General features: G+C 59.1%; 1 protein-coding gene across 1 annotated transcript; it reads right to left on the reverse strand.

Annotated features, from left to right (window-relative positions):
• Positions 1 to 1,050: 1,050 nt before the first annotated feature.
• On the reverse strand, positions 1,051 to 8,988 carry LOC128946946 (AN1-type zinc finger protein 5-like). Its single transcript, XM_054290974.1, has 7 exons — positions 8,919 to 8,988; positions 8,336 to 8,615; positions 7,105 to 7,278; positions 6,018 to 6,111; positions 5,092 to 5,210; positions 3,572 to 3,682; positions 1,051 to 1,896 (listed from the first exon to the last, which is right to left on the reverse strand). Exons 3-7 carry the CDS (start codon positions 7,253 to 7,255, stop codon positions 1,748 to 1,750), a joined length of 624 nt encoding a protein of 207 aa, XP_054146949.1. The 5' UTR covers positions 7,256 to 7,278; positions 8,336 to 8,615; positions 8,919 to 8,988; the 3' UTR covers positions 1,051 to 1,747.
• Positions 8,989 to 21,979: the final 12,991 nt, after the last annotated feature.

Below are 21,979 nucleotides of genomic sequence, written 5' to 3' on the forward strand. Positions count from 1 at the left end.
GCACCTGGGCAGAACTGCCACAGGCAGGGCAGGAAAACAGCCCTTGGGAGGAAGGAGCTGCTGAGATCTCCCCCAGCTGGGCCTTGCAGCTCTGCTGACACCGAGGGAAAGCTTCCAAAGCGTGGGATGGCCAGCAGAGTGGGACAGAGGCTGCTGCTCGTCCCCCGGGACACAGCCGGGTTTCTCTGCAAGAGCCACAGCCCCGCTCCTGGTGTTCCCAGGAATCCCCTGGGCATGGCAGAGGCTGTGGCTGTGCCCCAGGAGCCTTTGCCTGCCTTGTGCTGCATCCCTGAGCCCCGGGTCCTCCCAACAGAGCCCTCCAGGTGCCCTTTCTGCAGTGGTACTGAGCGGCTTTTGGTTTTTCCTATAACTCCCTTCCTGTGTGACTGAGTGTGTGCACCCCCAGAGCCTTCCAAGTGGCTTTTGGGGTGCTTGAGGCCTCTGAGCATGTTCACTGTACCCCAAAGTTCTCCTTCTGCCTTCCCTTGCACCCCAGAGCCCCCCCTGGGCCTGCCAGCACCTCAGGGAATTCTCTCAGTGAGCCCAGAGCCCTCCAAGCACCTCTCCCTGCTCCCTGGGTCTCTCCATGGGTGTTTCTGAGCCCCCACCTGGACCTCTGGGCACCCTGGGACCCTCCCTGTGACTTTCCCCATGCCCCAGTTCCCTCTGTCTGGCTTGCAGAGCATCTCCTGGGGACCTGGCCCTGCCTCTCAGCCCACAGGGAGGGAGGAAGCAGAGGAGGGCAGCTGGGTGGGCTCCCCAAGCTCTCCCCAATGCCAGCATGGCCCACATGGGAGGAGGGGACCCCACTGTCACCTGGCTGCAGGGACAGGTCCAGAAGCAGAGGTGTGGGGACCTGAGCTTTGTGCACAACCCTGATGAGAGCGACTCGTGTAAGGCAGAAGGCAGGGAGAGAGAAGGGAGAGGGGAGAGGAGAGAGGGGAGAGCAGGCACAGGCAGCACTGAGGGACACACACCTTGCTGGGAAAGCAGCCGGGGTTATCCAGGGGTGCTGGAGCAGGAGGCTGGAGCAGGGAGCCTGTGCTCCCTGTGGGGAGAGGCACAAGGCAGCCAGCAGAACCTTCTGGAAGGTCCTGCCCTGCCCTGCCCACCTCACTTCAAGCCACAAAATCTCTTCCCTGTGCCAGCATCACTTCTCAGCCCCCTTGGTGCTTCTCCAACAGCATCAACAGAGGGTGGGGAGAGGGGTGTGGGGTGCTGGAACTACAGAATCAACTTCTCTGCATGGGAGAGCAAACACCTCCCGGGGAGCAGACGGCAGCCTGGCTGCCAGGATCCCCCAGCTCCCGGGGCTGCAGGCAGAGGGACAGAGCCCAGGCTGCTCAGGGACTGTGGCCACAAGCCCTGGGTGGTTTGCAGGACTCGGAGCCGCCGGGAAGGGAAAGGCTGAGCCCGGCTGAGCCCGGCTCTTCCCACCGTGCCCAGCAAGAGGCGAGTGCGAAGGTCTCAGAGCCAGAGCAGTGGGGCAGGACGGTCCCTTTTCCTTTGGGAAGCTGGTTGAGAACACATCAGCTGAGCTGTGGCTGTCGGGCAGGCAGGGAGGGAGAGGAGGAACACCAAGTGACTGCCGGACGCGCGAGGAGGCCCCGTGTCCAGGTGCCGGTCTGTGTGCGCTGCCGGAGCCACCCTCGCACCGCCGCGGGGGCTGGGAGGAGGAGGAGGAAGGCTGGGAGGAAGGGGAGGAGCACCAGGCAGCCTGGCTGCAGTTCGAGCTGCTCGGACCCCTTCACAACTTCTGGATCTTCTCGGCGATAACGATGGGGTTTTCCTTGCGGATCTTCTCGGCAGCTTCTGCCTTGTAGTCGTAGGGGCAGGCGTGCATGTCAGAGTACCGGTGAATGGCACAGAACAGGTTCCCGCAGCGGCAGTCGAAGCCTGATGGGAGGAAGAGCAGGGACAAAGCCACATCAGACCCCATCCAGCTGGGCAGGAAGGCAGCAGGGCCTGGCTCCTTCCTGCCACGCCAGGAAATGCCACCAATGCAGAGAGAGCAGCAAGGGAGGGGGCCTGCAGCTCCCCACAGGCCAAAGGGACTCTTCATTCTTCATTCATGGGTGGCTCTTGGCTTTGCTCTGGCTCAGGAGCTCTGTGTGCTTTGGGCAGCCCCAGCTGTCACATGGTGGGAAAGGCTCCCAGAGCAGCTGCTGTCCACATTCCCTGGGGACAAGGGACGTGCCAGGCACTGCAGAGTGCCAGATTGCTAATCCAGACCCGGCTCCCCAGGCAGCCCGAGCTGGAGCTCAGCCCTCCAAGCCAGCCCAGCTCCCCAGGGTCACACAGCAGCAGCTGGGCTGACCAGCAGCAAGCAGCAGAGCTGTCACCACCACAGGATCATGTCTGAGCTACTCAGGCATCAGAATTCCCAGTTTAGTCACTTCATTCAGAGACAATGCTCAGAGTGCTACCATTAACACAGCACACTGGGAAAGCAAGGCAGGGGATGTGCTGCAGGACAGCAGGGAATCCTGCTCTGTCCCTTCATGTTTTTCCAGCTATAGGCCCACCAACACCTTGCTCCAAGGTGCCAGTTTACTCCTGGTTGAGAAAACTCATTTTATCCTAAATGCCCTGAATTCACAGGCATTCTCTGTAAATTGAATCCTAAAGAAGAGAACTTCTCATAGTTTAAAGGAAAGCCTCATCCAGGAAAACAATCTTCTCTGCAACCTGAAGGCTGGGCACAGAGCACCCAGCCCAGATCCACATTTATAAAGCCACCCCTATTTTAGGACAGTGGATTTCCAGGCAAGCTCAGGTTCAAACTTTCCAGTCTAGACTTGGCCAAAGCCTCTTATATCCATGAAAACAGCCAGTCCCTGGGTGCTGGATGCCCCAAGCAGGCTACAGAAGCAAGTGCTCTGCCAGAACAGCATGACCTGTACAGCTCCAGAGTTAACTTTCTTCCAGAGAAGCACTAAATGCCAGAGATAATTTAGGGGAATGATGTTTTTATTAACAAACCACAGCCAAATTAATTGCTTCACTTTCCAGAAGCTGTTTTCCCATTGATAGCAGTGCCCTGACACCATCCCAGCACTTCTCTCTCCAGCTTTACAGGCTGCATGCTGAGAGCCATCCTGCTCTCAGGAAGCTAACAGTGGAAATCAGGCAGCATTAACAAATGGGATGAGTCTTGGAGAGGGATTTTCCATTTGGGTCTAGCTCAGTTCATGTCACTGTTACGAAAGCTTTACCACAGACCTGACCGGGAGCGGATTCCAATCCACAGCGAGCTCTGCCTTCCTCTACAGCAGCTTCTGCCAAGAAGCAGGAACAACCAAGAGGTGCTGCTGCATCCAATCCTGCTCCCAAGGGCTGCCAGGACCCTGGCAGTGAGTGGGATGCTCCCCAGGCTGCTGCCTCAGCCAGTGCTGCTGCAGGTCAGAGCTCTCCTCCCTCCTCTCCTGCAGCACCACGGCTCCAGGATGGATTTGGGGGGAACCTCCAGCCTGACCCTCCAAACCCAGCAGCACCACAGCACTGTGCTCACAGGGCTCTCACTCTGGGCTGCTTGGGGCACAGGGAAGCTTTCCCAGAGGCAGGCACTCACCAGTCAGCCCAATCTTCTTCCGGCAGGTGAAGCAGCGATTCTTCTTCGGTTTCGGTTTTTCCGAAGCCGTCTTGCCCTCAGCCGTGTTCTGGGATATCTCAAGCAGGGTACCTGAAACAGAGGCAAGAGTTTTGCTGCCTTTCTTGATAAGCCAAATATTCATTTTATTATAGGAGCTGCTTGAGGCTCTGATGACTCTCTGTGTGCCCTGGCTGTCATACCACAAACTGTGAGATTTGCCCTGTTCCACTGAGACCTCCACCTCACAGCTTTCTCTCTGTTTCAAATGCTTTAAATCCAAAGATGAATTGGCCACTGGACAGTGACTGGATAGTCACTACAGCTCAGCTGCTGTACAGCAACACAGCTGTCAGCTGAGCCCACAGTTAATCTTCGCAGGGAGAAAAAAAATTAACCCCTTGTAAGTACTACTAATTATTTTTGCTGACTCTTATGTAAGTGTTCCCCAAATGTAGGTCTTAGAATGCTTTACACAGATATCCATCACTGCCTCTAATCTACCAAAGGGAAAACTGAGCTCTCAAAGCCAGATTGTTAAAGGTCATTGATGCTTAGCAGGATTTCCTCCAGTACCTAAGCAGGTTAGAGAAGTCAACAGGAGGGAGGAGCTCCAACTGCTCCTTGGAGCACCTGTGGTGCAGGCTGCTCTGAGGAGACAAAACAGAGACAGCTTTGTGGAGCTTACCCTAAACAGCCTCCTAAAAATTACACAGGCAGATGAAAGGGGCAGGCTCTCCCAAGCCTCTTTTTAACAGCCTCTCACCTGCCTGTTGTAAACTGCCCCCTGGGCTTGCAGGCAAGCAGAGATTACCTAACCCACAATGCCCAGCCATGTGTGGTGACTAGAGCCTGGCTTTTTAGCAACCAGCAGCTCCTGGGTTTTTTTAGCTTTCAATGCAAAAGCTGTCAGCTGAGCAAAGGAGGGTGTCTGCATGCACATCACCTGCTCATGGCATCAGCTGGAGGATGTGCCACACTGGGCAGTGCCTCTGCTGCTCCTCCATCACACAGGGCACTCCCTGTGTAACACCCCCCGAGGGACAGCTCCCCCACCACACAGGGTGACAACAGCAGGCCTCCAGTACCCCCAGGCACTGCCACAAAGGAGTCCCCTCTCTGCAAGGCTGGGATGGATCCCTCTCCCTGCCTCCCCCTCGGGAGCTGGCAGGGGAGTGCCGGCAGCGTCAGGCTGTGGGACGCTCCGGGCTCGCTGCCATGCGCTGGGAGAGGCGTCATGGAAGATTATCCTCCTGCCAGCCACTCCAGGGCTGGCAGCCACTCAGCCCTCAGCCCACAGAGCAATCTCCATCAGCCTGCCCTCGAGCACTGCATTTGCTCTCCTCCCTGTCACCAAAACAAGTTTCCTCCTCAGCTCTCAGGTGTGTCTTTACTGCCGGGAAGGGACACACCCCGGAGTCAGCAGCTGTCCCTGCTGCTCCAATGGACTCCTGAGCTCGGTGGCACTCAGATCTGTGCAAAGGACAAACCAACCACCCTACCTGATGAGGAAGAAGCCGATGAGGCTTCATCTGTCTTGCTGAATTCCTCTGTCTCGTTGCTGGTTTCCTCTCTGGATATGCTCATGGCTGTCATCTGATGGGTCACAGGAGTCTGAGCGCTGGGAGCATGTGCAGCAGGTAAACAAAAAGAGAAAACACAAGTATTTTCATTTGATAGACAGTTATGTGGGAGAGACCTTCAGCCCATAAAGTTTATTTCCTTATATTCAAAAGTAGGTCAGGAGCACAGCAGGTCAATTCCCCTTGAGATCAGGGATCAAAGTTCTTTATAGACATAAATGGAATGAATCTGTGATGATCTCAGTTTCCTTTTGCACCCAATTATATCTCAAAGACAAGACAAGAGCCTATCCAAACAAGTCCAGGGGGAGAAAAACACAGTTATGAGTCAGAGCAGTAATGTGATGGTAGAGCTCAGTGCAGCTCTGTCCTCCTCCCCATCAAACAGGCCCAAGGTCTGTAATCCTGCTGTCACAGCTTCCAGACTGGGTCACCAGCAGGTGCTTTCACTTAGAATCACACGACATTGTGAGTTGATGATCCTCGTGATCCTTCCAAGTCCAACTCTTGGCCCTGCACAGGAAAACCCCAAAAATTCCAATACTTGGGACTGGGCAGAAATCGAACAGTTGAACAGAGCCATGGACAGACAAGGTGCACTGGCTCCAGGAGAACCAAGATAATTTACTACCAACCCTCTGATACCTCACTCTACACATCAGCCATCATGATGTGATGCAGCAGCAGATTGAGGGACATTTCAATCTTCCAAATAAACCAGAGTCATAACACAAAGTCCAAACAGCCTGTTTACGGACATATAAAGGATGACAGCCTGTCCCCTGTGTCCCAGAGCTGGATTTCAGCAGGGTTTAGATCCCCTCCCCTGCAGACTCTGCCCCTACCTGGCTTTTGCATCCTCAGGTGTGGAGTCTCCCTCCGCGCACTGTCCTGCGATGGCCTCGGGGGCCATGGGGCTGCTGCTGGGACCACTGGGGGCTGTGAGACAAGAGCAGGCTTGGTCAGGTCTCTGGGCAGTACCAGCCAGTTCCTAAGGTGCTGGACAGTCAAGGAGAAAGCAGAACGAGCACTTCCAGCAGGCCTTACACTCCTGTTCCACACTGCAGCTGGGAGGGCACATCCCTGTTGGGATCACTCCCATATCCCTGTTCCTACTCCAAATTTGTGCCAAATTTGGGACTCTGTGGGACACCAGGGCTGTCTGGATCTTGAACTCAATGGCACTTTGTAACTTCTCCAAGGTGTAAGAACCAGATACTCATCTGCTGAAAGGAACAGGCTTCAACATATGGGCTTGTGTCAGCTGAGGATCTAAGCTGGGGTCTTAAGAAGAGCCTTTGTCAGGAAAAGTCATGTTCCTGAGCATATTTTGTGTGGGTGACTCAAGGGAAGCCATGATGAATTCCATGACCCCCAGGAATAAACTGTGGAAGAACTCTCAGAGGCATTTCTCACTCTGTACATGTGGCACTGCACAAACCCCCAGCAAAAGAAATCCCTGCTCACATTTGCAGAGAGCATCCTTCCCTTGCTCCCATCCCAAGTGCAGGAAACAAACCTTGTAAGACATGGCTTTTAGATTTCACACTGTTAAGATAAGAATATGATAAAAATAGGCCAAATAAAACTTCATTGTGGGGCTTTGTCATGGTTCCCAGCAGTCAGCACCTAATCAGGGAGCAGGAAATAGCTGAAAGCTGGGATCACCATTAGCACATGTGAAATTCTACAGTTTACTGGAAGGTGCTGGCTGGGATGGGGCTTCACAAACTGGTGAGACTGGGAAGAAAGCAAGTGCCCCTCCTGACAGGGAACAGAAGTGCTTGAGGGCTTGGGTCCTTGGGTATCCATAGAAAGGGAAAGATGATTTTTCTAGGAGGGGATAAATTTGCTGGTGGCCAAGCAGTTGATTGAACACAGTTTGTATCCAGACACCCATTTAGGACAGATTTCCAAGAAAAAATCCTCTACCTGGAGGGCTTATCCGGTCACTGCTCTGCTGCCTCTGCAGGAACTCCTTGTAGCACACGGAGCACATGCCGTTGGTCCGGGGGCTGCCGTAGAAGCCGCAGCCCGTGGTGCACAGCAGAGGCACCTGCGTCTGGTTCGTCTCCTGAGCCATCCTCGCCCCTCGGAGGCACCGAGCTGCAGGCAGCAATCACAAATAAACAGCTGTGAGGGCCTGAGCACCCGGGCATTGTGTGCTGCAGCTGATCAGGAAGGAGCACAAAGGATCCCAAGAGAGCCCGGTTCCTGCACGTGCACAACCTCACCAGGCCCCCAGACCCTCGAGCACTCAGGGTTCCTAAAATCCATGTCCTGGGCCTGCCCTAAGTCACCCAGAGCTGCCCAGAGCCAGACTGCAAAGCCAACAGGAACTGGCTCCCAGCTCTCCCTGCTGCACCACGAGGCTCCCTAAACTCTCGGTGACACACAAGCACGTCAGACCCCAACAATCCGCTCTGCACCGGTACCAAATGTGCCCCCACAGCACTCCTGATGCCCCCCCGTGAACACCCACACCTCACACGCCCAGTGCAGGCCCAGTCAGTCACATTTTGGTTTTCATTTCGAGCCTGGTTTAGTTTTTTAATTCTCAGGAAGATGACGCAAGGGATGCAGAAAGAACCCACTGACGCTGTGCTCTGACATACGTGGGTAAGGGGGATGTTAGCATGGTTAGGCTGGAAATGAGGATAAGGTTTTCCTTCCAGCAGTAAGATGTGATTCCAGAACACCTTCCCAGGGAAAACAGCTGACATGCTGAAACCTAATTTTAAATTTAATCTTAATAATTTCTCTCTGGATCACATGCATTTACCTCCAGCCCCAGGAACCGGCCCCTTCCAGCCACACACGGTGTAGCATTTACAGGGCCAAACCCACCACAGTGCTCCAAATGAGAACCATGAGGCACAAACAAAAACCACACACAATTCCAATGTGTGTGGACAACGTGGCTGCAGCCAGTCCAACTCTGACACAGAACAAGGGGAGAGGATGCGCGCAGGACCATGGTGGGTGCGGGGGCTCCAGCTAGGGCACAAAGACACGGCGTTGGTACCAGGAACTCCCAGCAGTGCTGCCTTTGTGGGGTGCATGAAGCACCCACGACCCCCCAGCCAACCCTGCCGCTTCCCTTCCTGCTCCTACTAAACTTGTTTCACCGAGGGAATAAACAAGACAAACACGAAACCATTACCCTGCCAGGAGCGCTCCCGTGGGACGGAACCGGATCACCTCTGGTTTATCCCTCCTTGTCCTCAGCTGGGGGATGCGGGTTTCGGCTCCGCACCCGGGGGTCCCCCGCAGAGCTCAGACCAGCGCTCCCATGGCCACACCGGGACCCTCCCGGCCCAAACCGGCCTCTCCTCGGGCACTCGCAGCCAGGCCAGCCCCGGCAGCCGCGGATCCCTCGGGGGTCCCGGCCGGCGCCCGCTGCCACACGGACAAACCCTGGGCAGCTGTTGTCGATCGAGTCCCTGCGGAGAGAAGGGGCCGCGGGCTCAGCCCTCCCCGAGCGCCGCACGGCCCAGCCGGCCGGACGGGCCGAGCCGCGGCCCCCGCCGTGCCCGAGCAGCCCGGGGCTGCCGGGACCCCCCGTCCGGCCGGGGAGAGACCCCCGCCCGCCCCCTCCCGCGGCCGGCCCCGGCCCGCCGCCCCCGCCCGCCGCGGCCGGGCCCCGCGCCCCGCTCCCGGCCCGCGGCGCTAATCGAGGCCGAGGCTGCGCGGCCTGCGCGGAGCGGGAGCCCCGGGCCGGGCCCCGCTGGCCGGGCCCCACTCACCGGCGGCGGAGGAGGGCGGGCGGCCCCGGGCCGGGCCGGGCCGGCCCCGGGAGGCTCAGGCGGGCGGCGGGCAGGGAGCGCTGCCGGGAAACATGGCGGGCGCGAGCCCCGAGCGCCTCCCCCGGGGAGGGCCCGGGACGGGGGGACGGGACGGGGGGGACGCGAGGCCTGGGACGGGCCCGGGGGTGTCGGAGCGAGCCGGGGACAGGGCAGGGGGCTGCGACGGCCCCCGGGGACACGGGCGGGGTGCAGGGCAGGGGCTGGGGTGTGGGTGTGCTCGGCAATAGCGGGGCGGGCTGTGACCCCCGGCTGTGGGAACAGCAGTGTAGGTGGGCACCGGGAATACCGGGGAGGGGGCTGTGAGCCCCCACCTATGGGAATAGGAGTGTAGGTGGGCTATGGGAATAGCAGGGAGGGGGCTGTGACCCCCTGGCTGAGAGAACAGGAGTGTGGATGGGCTCCGGGAATAGCGGGGAGGGGGCTGAGAGAACAGGGGGTTCTCTGAGCTCCGGGAATAGCGGGGAGGGGGCTGTGACTCCCTGGCTATGGGCGCAGGAGTGTAGATGGGCTCCGGGAATAGCGGGGAGGGGGCATAGCAGCATAGGGCAGGGGCTGGGGTATGGGTGTGCTTCAGCAATGGAGGCGAGGGCTGGGACCCCCTGGTTACAGGGATTGCGGTGTCCGTGTGCCCTGACTGTAGGGGAGGGAGCTCTGACCCCCTTGGCTGTAGGGCCGGGGTTACAGATGTGCCCCATCTGTAGCTGAGGGGCTGAGACCCTCATGTGGGTGTGTGGGGTGGAACACAGCCAGCTCCCATGCAGAGAGAGGGGTCACAATCACACCCAGGCTGTAGGAAGGGGGGTGAGACCCTTGTCCCTCGAGTTACAGGGGCTGGGACACAGATATTGCATGGCTCTAGAGGCTGGGACACTGCGGAGCCTTCAGCTGCAGGGCAGGGGACTGTTGGGGGACATGGCTGTAACTGCTGGGGAAGAACCTGGACAGCGCTCTGCTCACACCCCATCCATAGGGGAGGGATGCCAGCTCTGCCCCAGAGGCAGGAGAGGGGCTGAGACCCCCAGCTCTGAGGTCTGGGGCCGTACACCATCCATAGTGTGAGTGGGATGCTCCAGGAGCCTCCAGCTGCAAGGGATTCCCAGCTACAAACTGTTCCTGCTGCTCTTCAGCAAGCCCTGCGGGGTGTGGGGGGTTATTCAAAGCTTTGCTCAGGTGGCCCAGCTGATCATGGGGCCGATTCCCTCCTGAGCTCGTGTGCCCAGCCCTGCGGGCAGGACTCCCCTCCGAGCCCGTGTGTCCCTGCTGGACTCCCCTTACAGCCCGTGTGCCCCTGCTGGGCTCCAGGACTCTCCTCCAAGCCCTTGCCGGGGTCCAGCCCTCCCCACTGCCATTGCCGTGGGTGCAGACCCCGCAGGAGAAAACACCCGCTCCCAGCTCTGCTGGGGCTGGGGAGCACCGAGCAGCAAAGCCCCCGGGAAGCCACGGCCAGGGAGTGTCCCCAGCACCTCCCTGCCCAAAGCCCTACAGAGATCTGTGCCCTGAGCTCCGGCGGGGTTCGGCCCGGGTTCGGCTCGAAGAGAGGCTCGGGCCGGGCTCCGCTCTGGGGGTGCCTTAGGGAGCCTTTGGGGCAGCGCAAAGCTCCGTGCGGGGACAGGCTGGGACATTGCCGGTGACAGCAGCACCCCGGGCCGGGAGCGCGGCCACCAGGTGGCACCTGGAACCCACGGACGTGGGCACGGGCACCCAGAAAGGGTGAGGGCACAGAGGGTGGGTGTACAGGTACCCACAGTAGGTGAGGGCAGAGGTACGCAGAGAGGGTGAGGGCACAGAGGGTGGGTGTACCGATACTCAGAGAGGGTGAGGGCGCAGGTACCAGTGGAGGCTGGGTGCACAGGTACCCACAGAGAGTGAGGGCACAGAGGGTGAGGGCACAGAGAGGGTGAGGGTACCCACGGAAGGTGAGGGCACAGAGGGTTTGTGCACAGGTACCCAGAGAGGGTGAGGGCACAGAGGGTTTGTGCACAGGTACCCAGAGAGGGTGAGGGCACAGAGAGTGGGTACACAGGGATGGTGGGTGTGGGTACCCGGGGAAGGTGAGTGCACAGGTACCCAGTGACAGTGGGTGCACAGGTACTCAGGAATGGTGGGTGCACAGGTACCCAGAGAGGGTGAGGGCACCCAGAGAGGGTGAGGGCACAGAGGGTGGTGTACAGGTACCCAAAGTGAGTGGGTGTGCAGGTACCCAAAGAAGGTGAGGGTACAGAGGATGGGTGCACAAGGACGATGGGTGTACAGGTACCCACAGAAGATGGATGCACAGGTACCCACAGACGGTGAGGGCACAGAGGGTGGTGTACAGGAATGGTGGGTACACAGGTATCCAAAGAGGGTGGGTTCACAGGGATGGTGGGTGTGGATACCCAGAGAAGGACACAGGTCCCCAGGGATGGTGCGTGCACAGGTACTCACAGATGGTGGGCACACAGGTACCCAGGGACAGTGGGTAGGTGTCCAGGGATGGTGAGTGCACAAGTACCTGGGGAAGGTGAATTCACAGGTACCCAGGGACAGTGGGTGCACAGGTAGCAGTGACAGTGGGCACACAGGTGCCCAGAGATGGTAGATGCACAGGTACCCAGCAACAGTAGCTGCACAGGTACCTGGGGAAGGTGAAAGCACAGGTTTCACCTGGCATGGTGAGTGCACAGATACCCACAGAAGATGGGCACACAGGTCCTCCTAGAGGTGGGCACACAGCTCCGTGGGGATGGTGAGTACACAGGTACCCTGGGAAGGTGTGTGCACAGGTAACCGGGACGAGTGGGCATAGAGGTGCCCATGGAAGTGAGGGCACAGGTAACTCACACCCCTGCAGCCTCCCAGGCATCCCTCACCCACTGCCAGCCCTGCAGAGTGGGTCCCTGCACCCTGCTTTGTTAGTGAGGGTCACTCAGCCAAAAAGGCTCCCTTGGCTAATGAGGTCCCTTGGCTCTTGCAGACTGGCAGGGTCCTGCAGCTCCAGCCCAGTGTGCCCCTGGGACTCCCCACGCACCCTCTGGTGCTCCTCAAACCCTTCAGCTTTGGGGATCAGGGCACTTTCTGTGGGGACAAAGCCCCAGCAGCCCCGGCTGGGCAGGTGGAGCGCAGGGGCTGCTCTGAGGGCAGTTGCAAGGGGATCAGGGGGTGCCTGACCTGGGGGGCTCTGAGATCCCACCTGTGGCTGGGGCAGCACGGCAGGAGCTGTGGGGAGGCAGGGGCACCAGAGCAGGGCAGGCTGGGCAGTGTGATATTAATACACATTTCCCCGTGGTGTTCTGGCACAGTTTTCAGAGCCAAAGCCGGAGGGAGCTCCTGGCTGACACAGCCTGGGTTCGTTGCTCTCCCTCCTCACTCTCCCTCACCCCCAGATCCAGCGGTCCCCCCATCCCTGTGGCTCCCACAGCACCAGGACGTGTTGCTGGAGCATCGCGTCCATCTGTCCTTGAGCCGTGGGAGAGGAGAGGGGAGCTGCCCCCATCCCTGCCGGCATCAGCCCTCCCTCCACAGCATCATCTCCGCCTGGGTTATCTAATGGCTGTGGCAGAGCCTTTAAATGTCACCCACTAAAGAGAGCACGACGGCGTCCGGGAAGGGAGGGGAGGCTGGGTGAGACAGGATGGGAAAAACAGGAGCAAAACAGTATCGATTTGCAGCCAATTATCACTGTTATCAAAGCAGAGCAATTAAAGGATGAGGCCACATCGCCAATACCCGGCTGCCCCTCCGAGGCGAGGCGCGGGCTCCGCGGCTCTGTCGAGCACACGCAAACACACGAACACATTCGAGTTCCCTCTGTGCGTGTGTGCTCGGGGCACACGCGTGTGCTCACACACACACACAGACACACACACACGGGTCCTGAGCTCTGCGGTGTCTGCTGAGCTTGTTTTCCCGGCGGAATTAATCTCCCCAGCCCGCTTCACGCAGCCAGGATGTGCCTCCCTCCATCTGGCTCTGCCTGAGCCCAGGGAGGGTGGAGGGCGCTGGGGACGGCTGGCAGAGCACTGGAGGGGCTGGAGCTGCGGGAACTCAGCGCATTTCTCCTCCTCAGGTCGGCTAAAATGTTCTCTCTCCGTGTGCCCATCCCTCCTCCTCCCTCCTCCTTCCCGCTGCCCCAAGGCGCAGGGCCTGGCTCCGACCCTGCTGTGCCCCAGAGCTCTCCAGGCTGCCAGCTGGGCACTCGCCCTGCCATGGTTTTTGATTTTTACACTCTTGCAGGATGGATGGCGGAGCCACACAGCTCCAAATCACCATCCCTGTCCTCGGTTTGTCCAGCTGCAGCCCAGGAGACTGAGGGGAGGCTCCTCGGGGGCTGCAGCTCCTCCCCAGGGCAGGCACAGGGGCAGGGGCTGAGCTCTGCTCTGGCACAGGGACAGGAGCCCAGCAAGGGCTGCAGCTGTGCCAGGCCTTGGCATGGAGCTCAGGGCAAGGTTCTGCCCCCCGAGGCTGCTGGGCACTGCCCAGGCTGCCCAGGCAATGGTGCCAAGGCTGCCAGAGCTGCAGGAGCTCCCAGGGGTGCTCAGGGTGGGGGTGTTGGGGTGGCTGTGGAGGACAGGGGCTGCACTGATGATCCTTGTTAGTCTTTTCTCACTCAGGATATTCCAGGATTTTCTGATTCTATGGTTCCATCACTGCTGGGTGGTGTTTGGGAGCACCAAAGATGCCAGCAGGGACCAGACCTCTAGCTCAAAATGCAGACCAGAGCAGTAATGGGTTTACAATGCACTGTGTCACAGCCAGTGACCCAGTGGCACTGGCACAGGGTGCCCAGAGCAGCTGGGGCTGCCCCTGGATCCCTGGCAGTGCCCAAGGCCAGGCTGGACAGGGCTGGGAGCAGCCTGGGACAGTGGAAGGTGTCCCTGCCATGGCAGGGGTGGCACTGGATGGGCTTTGAGGTCCCTCACAACCCAAGGCAGTCTGGGGTTATACAAACACCCCCAGTGAAGAGCCTGAAACATGGTGGTGTGGCTCCATCACTGGGAGGGTCAAACCACAGCCTGGGGCAGACCCCAAAGCCTCCCCCTCCCAGCCTCAGCCTTGTCCCCAAGGGCTGCACTGCCCACATCCAGTGGCACAGCTTGAGAGCAGCATCCCCAGCAGCCACCCCAGGAGATGCTTCCTGAGCATCTGGGGAGGAAGGGAAGCTGGGCTCTGGTCCTATTGCCTGGGAGGGAGCTTATATGGAAAACCACAGAAGCTGACAAGAGCAGAAACCCTTGTTTGGCTTTGGCCACACTTCTCAGCAGCTCAGGAGCCCCGTGCTGGCTCTCACCACTGGGAATTGCTGCTTCCCTGGGGAATGGCAGGATCTGAGCCCTGACACCCTGCCTGCTCCCAGTCCTCCCCACTGCCCTGTCCCCTGTCCCCTGTCCCCTGGCTGTGCACAGCTAACACATTAACCCAGTGCTGCCCCAGCCCCGCGCTCCCTGCCTGTGTGACACACATCTGGGCCGGCACAGAGGTGCAGGGGGGCATCAAATCCTTTTAAAAGGCTCAGTGGGTTAGAAACCCCCTTGCAATTACCACCTTCTCCTTGTCTGGTGCACACAAAGGACCCTCCGGGGCGCTGGGCATGTTCCTGACAAACCAAACAGAGCCACGGGAGCCAGGAGGAAGGGACGGACGCAGGAGCCTTTTCAGACTCTGCTATTTGGTTGCAAACTGCTTAATTTCCTGAACAAAACGATATTTTTGTTGTTGTTGTTGTTTTGATGGAAAGGACAGCACTTTTTTGGCATGGTACAATCCCAGGGCTATTCATCCGTCACCACAGCAACGAGCTCCATCAATGGCCATCCGAGATTGCGGATGATTAGAGACAACATGTAAAAGGTGGAAGACGCTGGGCACCTCGAGAACCTCGTCTTCCCAAATGACTTGAATTATCCTCATTATTTCTCCCCGGCCAATTCTCTCCCCAGTCCGCAGGAGACGTCGCTGTTATATAAACACGGGAAGAGCCAAGTTATGAGAGCAGGGAATGGTCCCTTCTGATGGGGACTGACCTGGAAAGCTCATCACATGGAGGATGAAACCCTCAGAGGTGCTCAGGGCATCCTTCTGTGCCTGGAAGTGGGGAGGAGTGGGGCAATGCTGCTGTCAGGGACCATGGCTGAGCCTTGGGGCGGGGTGACCACAATTTCTGCTTTTCCCAGTCCTTCCCTCTTCCCTGTGCCAGCCCATCCCAGGGACACAGCGAGGAGCTTCATGTTGGTTTGCACCTCAAGGACCCAGCCCATCCCTACCACCAGTTTTTGGGGTAAACCAGAGAGAAAGAGGTCACTGGAGCCTGGAGAGGGTGTGACACATCCCAATGGAGGGATTTCCTGTGGTGGCAGTGTCCTGAAACATGGCAGCCCTGAAACTTTAATGCCCACCTGCAATATTCATGGTGCTTGCGACAGCAGCAAGGTGGGAATTGTGCAGAGCAGCCTGAATATTTCATGGGGGGCTCTGCACTGGGATTTTGGGGATGGTTTCCTGCACTGCCATCACAGCCCCACCCTGCCATGGAGTCTGAGCCATCCGGTGTGGAGGAAGAGTGATGACACCCTGAGTCCCTCAGAAATAATCAATGGTTGTTTTGGCCCTGCCCAGGGTGGGAGGAGAGGTCGTGTCCTTTTGGGCATCTCTCTGCTCTGGGGGGATCAGGAGACCCCAGATCTGCAGGGTGACCTCCCGAAGTGCCTTTGGTGAATGTCCCCCACTCTGAGTCCCACAGCACCACAGAGGGGCCCCAAGAGCCCACCCTGGGCTGGGATGTCCTGGTGTCACTACAAGGGACAGGGACAGCAGCTGTCCCCAGTCCTGCAGGGCTGTTTCCTTGCTAGAGGCCCTTGTCCCGGGGCCATGGGAGGTGACGGTCACACGGGTGGCAGGGATCCAGGTCAGCTCTCCATTGGGACATCCCCTCAGTGAGCCAGGTGCTCAGGGCCAGCCTTACACAGGATCCTGGCCCGAACTGGCCCAGCCCAAGATGGCAAAAGGTCCCCAGAGCAGTGACACCGCAGTGAGGGTGAGGTGATGGTGACAACATCAGGGGACAGCAGCTCCTCCCCACCCTCTGCAGCCCTCCCTGAGCACTCCCTGCTCTGCAGCAGTTCTGGGGGGCTGCTGAGGGGTGGCTGCCTCTGAAGGGAGCCCCAGGGGCAGCAGAGCCCCCACCATGGCAGGGACAGGGCTCAAGCACCCTCGTGGTTCCAGCAGTGCCACCATGGGCAATGCAGAGCCCATCATGGTGTGCATGTCCCCTCCTCACTCCGTGCCTCTGTACCCTGTTTCCCCTCTGCACCCTGTTACCTCTGTACCCTGGGGGTGACCCCTCTGTCTAGGGTGTTTTCCAGGGCCTCAGGTGAGAGAATGGGATATCAGTTATAGGAATGTGCCCTCTGTTGATGGAGTGACAAAGCTGTCCTTTGTCCCCTCAAAACAGAAATAAGCCCAGAAGTTTCTCTCCTCAATTAGGTGAAAAGACATCTCACAGGATCTGGGGGACTTCACCTCAAACTTAAGGATGGCCAATTGCACAGGAGCCAAAAAGTCCCACCTGGGCAATTTAGAAAAAAAGGAGAACAAAGAAACTAATGGCTTTTGTGAGGTGTTTTACCAGGAGCAAGAACCTCTTGCACCTGGCTGGGTTTTTCTCTGTGAAGAGTTTTGTTATTTTGCCTTTTATTAAAACGTTTTTGTTTCCAACACTACCACAGAAGCCATACTGCTGATTTCATGCCTCCAAAGGTAGCTGAGCTATCTTGGGTGAGAAATGGATCTCCAAGAGCTTATGAGCCCTGGCTCAAGAAGGTTTCTGACTCCATCCAGGGACAGACCCCATCCTGATGGGAAGGGTGGCCAGGGGGACACACAAGTGCTCATCCTTCTCTTCATTGATGGAGCAGCACAAGGAGGCAGAGTGTGGGTGCTTCCCTTGAGCTCACACCAGGCAGGATCAGCTTTGCTGCCCTTCTGGAAGGTTCTGGGGCTTCTCCTTGGAGCAGGGGGCTGGGGACTGCTGTCACCTCCTCTGAATGGCTCCTGGGGTACAGGGTTAGGATTAGGGACAGCTCTGCCCCAGTGTGGGAAGGTGTCCTTGGGGCAGTGGTTGGTCCTGGAGAGTGAACCCTGCGCTGTTTTTTCCTCCTTTTGCCTGGAGCCACCCTTGCTGTCCCCCTGTGCCACATGTGAGGTGCTGGCACCTCTGCCCCGGGACATTTGGGCCATTCAGGGGTCCATGTGCTGGCTCCTGCCTTGGGCTCTTCCCCTCCTTCAGTCCCCACCGTGGTGTCCCAGGCCCCCTGCTCAGGGAGCACCCCCTGGCCAGGAATGCCCCCCAATCCCACCTTCCCCCCACTCCCCAAGCTCCCCTTTGGCTCCCATCTGCTCCCCAGCACTCCCAGCACCCCAGGGCAGGGGAGGAATGGCCAAAACCACACCAGGGAGCCGTGGCTCTGATCAGGCTCGATTGGAGCCGATAATTAACAGCAAGAAAAGATCAATAAGGGAAGCAGCTGTGTTGCAGCCAGGGACAGGGACAGAAACAGGGATGGGGCCCCTCTTGCCACCCTGGTGCCCCTCTCTGTCCCTCTCTGCCCCCTCAGTGCCAGGGCTCTGCTGGTATCCTGCATTCCCACAGGAGGAGGAGGATGGGATGTGCACACTGAGGGCTCGGCCATGTCCCCCGGGGAGCCAGCCACCACCACCAGGCTGGGGGTGACAACGGGGGGACCCCTCCCCATCCCGCACCCCCCAGGCCACACAGACAACGCAGCCGGAGCCCACGCTCCAGGTCAGGGAGCTGCGGGGTGGGAGAAGGAGTTAATTCCTACACCGAAAAGCTCTTTGCCGGCATCTCGTCTCTAATGGAAGAGTCATGTCGGATTAGCGGGAGGGCGGACGAGGCGCCGAGCGAGCGCCCGGCCCGGCGGGCCCGGCCCCGGGGACAGCGGGGGCAGCCATGCGGAATGGCAGATCTGGGCCACTGTGCCAGCGCCGCCGGGGCCAGCGCGGGCCGGGGAGCGGCTCCGTGGAGATCCCACCCGGGATCCCATCCCCAGCCACCCCCCGAGCCCAGGGATGCTTCACCTGTGCGCCCACCCGGGGCTCGGAGGGGAGGGAGGATGGGAGGGAGGATGGGAGGAAGAGAGGATGGAAGGGAGGAAGGAAAGGAAGGAAAGGAAGGAAAGATGCTCCTGGGAGGGAGAGACGAAGCGAAACCCTCGGGGCACGGCGGGTTTGGGGCTTAGAGGACACTGGATCTTCCTGCGGTGCCACCGGAGGGGAGGGGACAGTGCGGGGGACACGGCAGGTGATGGCTGAGACACCGAAATTCCCTGTGGGGACTGCTCCAGGCCTGGGGGATCGCGACAGGAGAGGGGGGAAGGGAAGGGAAGGGAAGGGAAGGGAAGGGAAGGGAAGGGAAGGGAAGGGAAGGGAAGGGAAGGGAAGGGAAGGGAAGGGAAGGGAAGGGAAGGGAAGGGAAGGGAAGGGAAGGGAAGGGAAGGGAAGGGTGCCCCGTGCCTCGGGGCTCCGCAGCCGCTGCAATCCAATCACCGAGGGCCAGCGATGCCCGGGCGATGGAAAAGTGGGTCAGGCACATTGGACACCATGTGCTCCTCCTCTCCTTTCACACTCCTTATCGCAGAGCCGATGGTAAATAAACCAGCCCGTCTCCCCAGCAACCCCGGCGGGCGCTGGGCTGTGCCGGGAGCGGAGTCCAAGGTGAGCCACGGTGGCAGCCATGGGAGCCAGCCCGGGCAGCTGCGAGCCCGGCATGAGCAGGAAGCGCCAGCCCGTGGTGGGAGCAGGGCCTGCCCGGCAGCCAGGGACCCCCACCCAGGCCTGGTGGGTGGGAAATGTGGGGAAGGCCCATGTCCTGTGTGATCTGCCCCTGCAAAGGGCACTGAGTGCTCCCGAGCTGTTCGCTGGTTCTGGCAGAGCCCAAAATGGGAAAACTCCCCAAAATGGGGATATTTGCCACAAGGAAGCACTGTGAGGTATTTGAGGTGCCTTGTCTCCCTTGGGATCTGTCAGCAGGAGAGCATCAGAGCATCCCTGACCCACTGACCTGTAAAAGGGAGGCATCCCAGAGGGGTCCCACCCTGTATCACCCCACCGAGCATCCCCCCCCTCTGGTAACCCCAGTGGCTCTCCCGAGGCAGGGCTGGGTTCCTGCCACCCCCCTCCAGCTGCTTAAATCAAGCAGAGCCCTTTGTTTTCTCCTTTCATATTATTTAATTCTCCTCTCCTCACTTGCACTGCAGGGGCAGTGGCTAAGCCCAGGGCTTTGCTAAGCTGGGATCGTATTAAAAGAGCAGAGAGGAAGAGAGTTTCTGGTGCTAAGCTGCTTGTGGTAACAAAGATGGATTTAAGGAAACTGCTCCCATAGCGATATTATTGCCCAAAAGCACCCAAACCCCAAGGGAGAACACCTGGGGATGCAGGGAGAGGCCTTGGAATGTTCCAGCTGGGATGCACCGGGCACTGCAGGGCTGGGGGTCCTGTGTGGGGCCAGCAGGTGATGCCACAGCAGGAGCTGGGACCCACAAGCAGAGCTGAGCCCTCAGGGGGGGCTGGCACGGCCCTTTGGGGCTGGCAACAGTGGGTGGCTCACCTGGGCTTGGGCTGCATTAAAAGCTAAACCCTCTGGCACGGCTTTTTCCAGAGCAGCAGCCAAAAAGGCGCTTAGGGGCCGAGGCGGGCGCCTGCCAAGCCCTAATTAGGGCTGCTCAGCGGGGCTAAAGCACAGCCCGTGCTCTGCAGGGCGGGGCTGAACCACCGGGGATGCCACTGCTGGGCTTGGGGTGTTTGCTGGGAGGGGGGAAACCCTCCTTCCTTCCAAAAATCCCTCCTTCCTTCCAAAAAACCCTCCTTCCTTCCCAACACTGCACCCCGTGGGAGCTGCCAAGCCTTTCTTTGGGCTTGGCATCCCCAAACCAGCAGGATGCAGCAACCAGAGCCCGGGCACGGGGAGGGCCAGCAGCAGATTTCTGGGCACTTTCCTCCTCCCTGCTCTTCACCTCGCCTTCTCTCTGCATTAACATGATAACTTTGGCCAAGAGCTTTTCCCACTGACCTACTGATCTTTCCTATTTCGGTGCCTGGAATTAAGGGATTGCTGGGATTAACTTGCACTAAAGCCTCCAGATCAGCTCTGGAACGGGACGCCCAGGTACGGGCACCACGGGCAGCCTGGGGGCAGGAAGGAGCCTGGCAGTGCCCGAGGGGCCCCGGGGGCAGCGGGGGCAGTGCCCGAGGGCTCCAGCACGGCTGGGACAGGGCAGCACCCACTGTGCTGCCAGCTCTGCTCCTGCTGCTCCCATTGCCAGGGTTTTGGACCCAAACACTCCCACCCTCCCATTGGCAGCGTTTTGGACCCGCTGTGCCCGGGGCTGGGCACCCACACAGGTGACAGGCAGGCTGGGTGCAGAGTCCTGGCTGCCCACCCAGATCTCTGCCTTGGGAAGCAGCTGCTCCCTGGGAAAGGGGCTTGGAAGCTGCACAGCCCCTCGGTGGCATCCCTGCTGCCAGGACAGGACCTTGACCAGCAGCATTTTCCTGCTGCCAGCCCCAGCCTGGGGTGCCACAGCCATGCCCAGCCCAGGATGCTCCTGGCGCCTGCCACATCCTCTGCCTGCCCCACAGGGTGATGCCCCAGTGCCACCAGCCCCCAGAGCCTCACTATTGGTGGCAAAACCAGAGCCACAACCTTGGTGGCCCTGAGCTCTCTTTTTGCAGCATTTCCACAATATTCCAATATGGGGGCAAAATAAAATCTTCAAATTTACCCTTTTCACCCCAAACTGGAGGTTCCCCTTAAAGGCAGGTGGCTTTTCCAGCTGGAGGGACCATCCCCTATCCCAGGTCTAGGGACTGTGCCATTGCCAAGTGTCCCCATCTGCCCTGGGACCCCTGTGCTTGCTGCCAGGCACAGGAGAAGCAGCATCACATGAAACTCAGCAATTTTGTGGCTGGGAAGTTCAAAAAGTGCTGCAGCATTTCCACAATATTCCAATATGGGGGCAAAATAAAATCTCCAAATTTACCCTTTTCACCCCAAACTGGAGGTTCCCCTTAAAGGCAGGTGGCTTTTCCAGCTGGAGGGACCATCCCACATCCCTGCCCCAGCCCTAGGGTCTGTGTCACTGCCAAGTGCCCCCCGCCTGCCCTGGGACCCCCATGCTTGCTGCCAGGCACAGGAGAAGCAGCATCACATGAAACTCAGCAATTTTGTGGCTGGGAAGTTCAAAAAGATGGAGGTGAAGGAGGGGCTGGAGGGTGGGCAGGAACAACCCAGCTTTGAAGGTGCCTGGAGATTAACTCAAGGCCATGGTTGAGGCTCGGAGACTTTTACAGCAAAACCTCATTAAGGCGGGAGCGGGGGGAACGGGGGGAGTCAGGAAATCTTCTAAGCAGGAGGAAAAATGTTTGATTCAGCAGAAACAAGTGGGAAAAAAGCCCCCTTGAGTCCCCCCACTCCGCTTTTATCTGTCCCGGGGGGATCGGGGCGGAATATGAAATCTGCCCCTTTCCTCTTTCCTGTTTATCTCCTAATTATGACGCTGGAGATTCGGTGCCCGGACGGTGCCGAGCTGGGGCTGTGCCAGGGGGAGCTGCCCGGGGAGTCCCTGCACCCCTCGCTGCTGGGCTGAGCCCCTGGGGCTCCAGGGAGGGAGGGGATGGTGCTGGGAGGGCAGGGATGTCCTCCAGGTGCCAATTTGGGTGACATTTGTGCAGTGAGGTGGGTCAGGGCTCTGCAGCCTGGGCCAGGGGATGCTGCCTTTGCCCCTCCCCAGGGACCACCAGAGGGGTGAGCAGGGCTGGGCTGGGCCCCTGGGGCCAGGGAAACCAGGGGCAAAGGGAGCAAAGCCCCCAGGGTGGGCACTGCAGCCACCCACGGTCACCAAACACCACGGCCCAGTGACCTACTTGGGGCAGCAGTGAGATATGGGGGTGTGGGATGGGGATGGAGAGAGATGGGGATGGAAATAGAGATGGAGAGAGGGATGGGA

The sequence above is a fragment of the Melozone crissalis genome, unplaced genomic scaffold (genome assembly GCF_028551555.1).
Source record: "Melozone crissalis strain CALT ecotype California unplaced genomic scaffold, PUWL_Pcris_2 ptg000088l_1, whole genome shotgun sequence".
Taxonomy (NCBI): domain Eukaryota; kingdom Metazoa; phylum Chordata; class Aves; order Passeriformes; family Passerellidae; genus Melozone; species Melozone crissalis.

What these genes read in the sequence shown, in the direction of transcription:
- LOC128946946 (XM_054290974.1), bottom strand. Translation starts at nt 7,255, where the DNA reads ATGGCTCAGGAGACGAACCAGACGCAGGTGCCTCTGCTGTGCACCACG. An exon ending in TGACCGGATAAGCCCTCCAG is followed by an intron (nt 6,112 to 7,104) that starts GTAGAGGATTTT and finishes CTTGTCTCACAG; the next exon opens with CCCCCAGTGGTCCCAGCAGC. An exon ending in CCTGAGGATGCAAAAGCCAG is followed by an intron (nt 5,211 to 6,017) that starts GTAGGGGCAGAG and finishes ACATGCTCCCAG; the next exon opens with CGCTCAGACTCCTGTGACCC.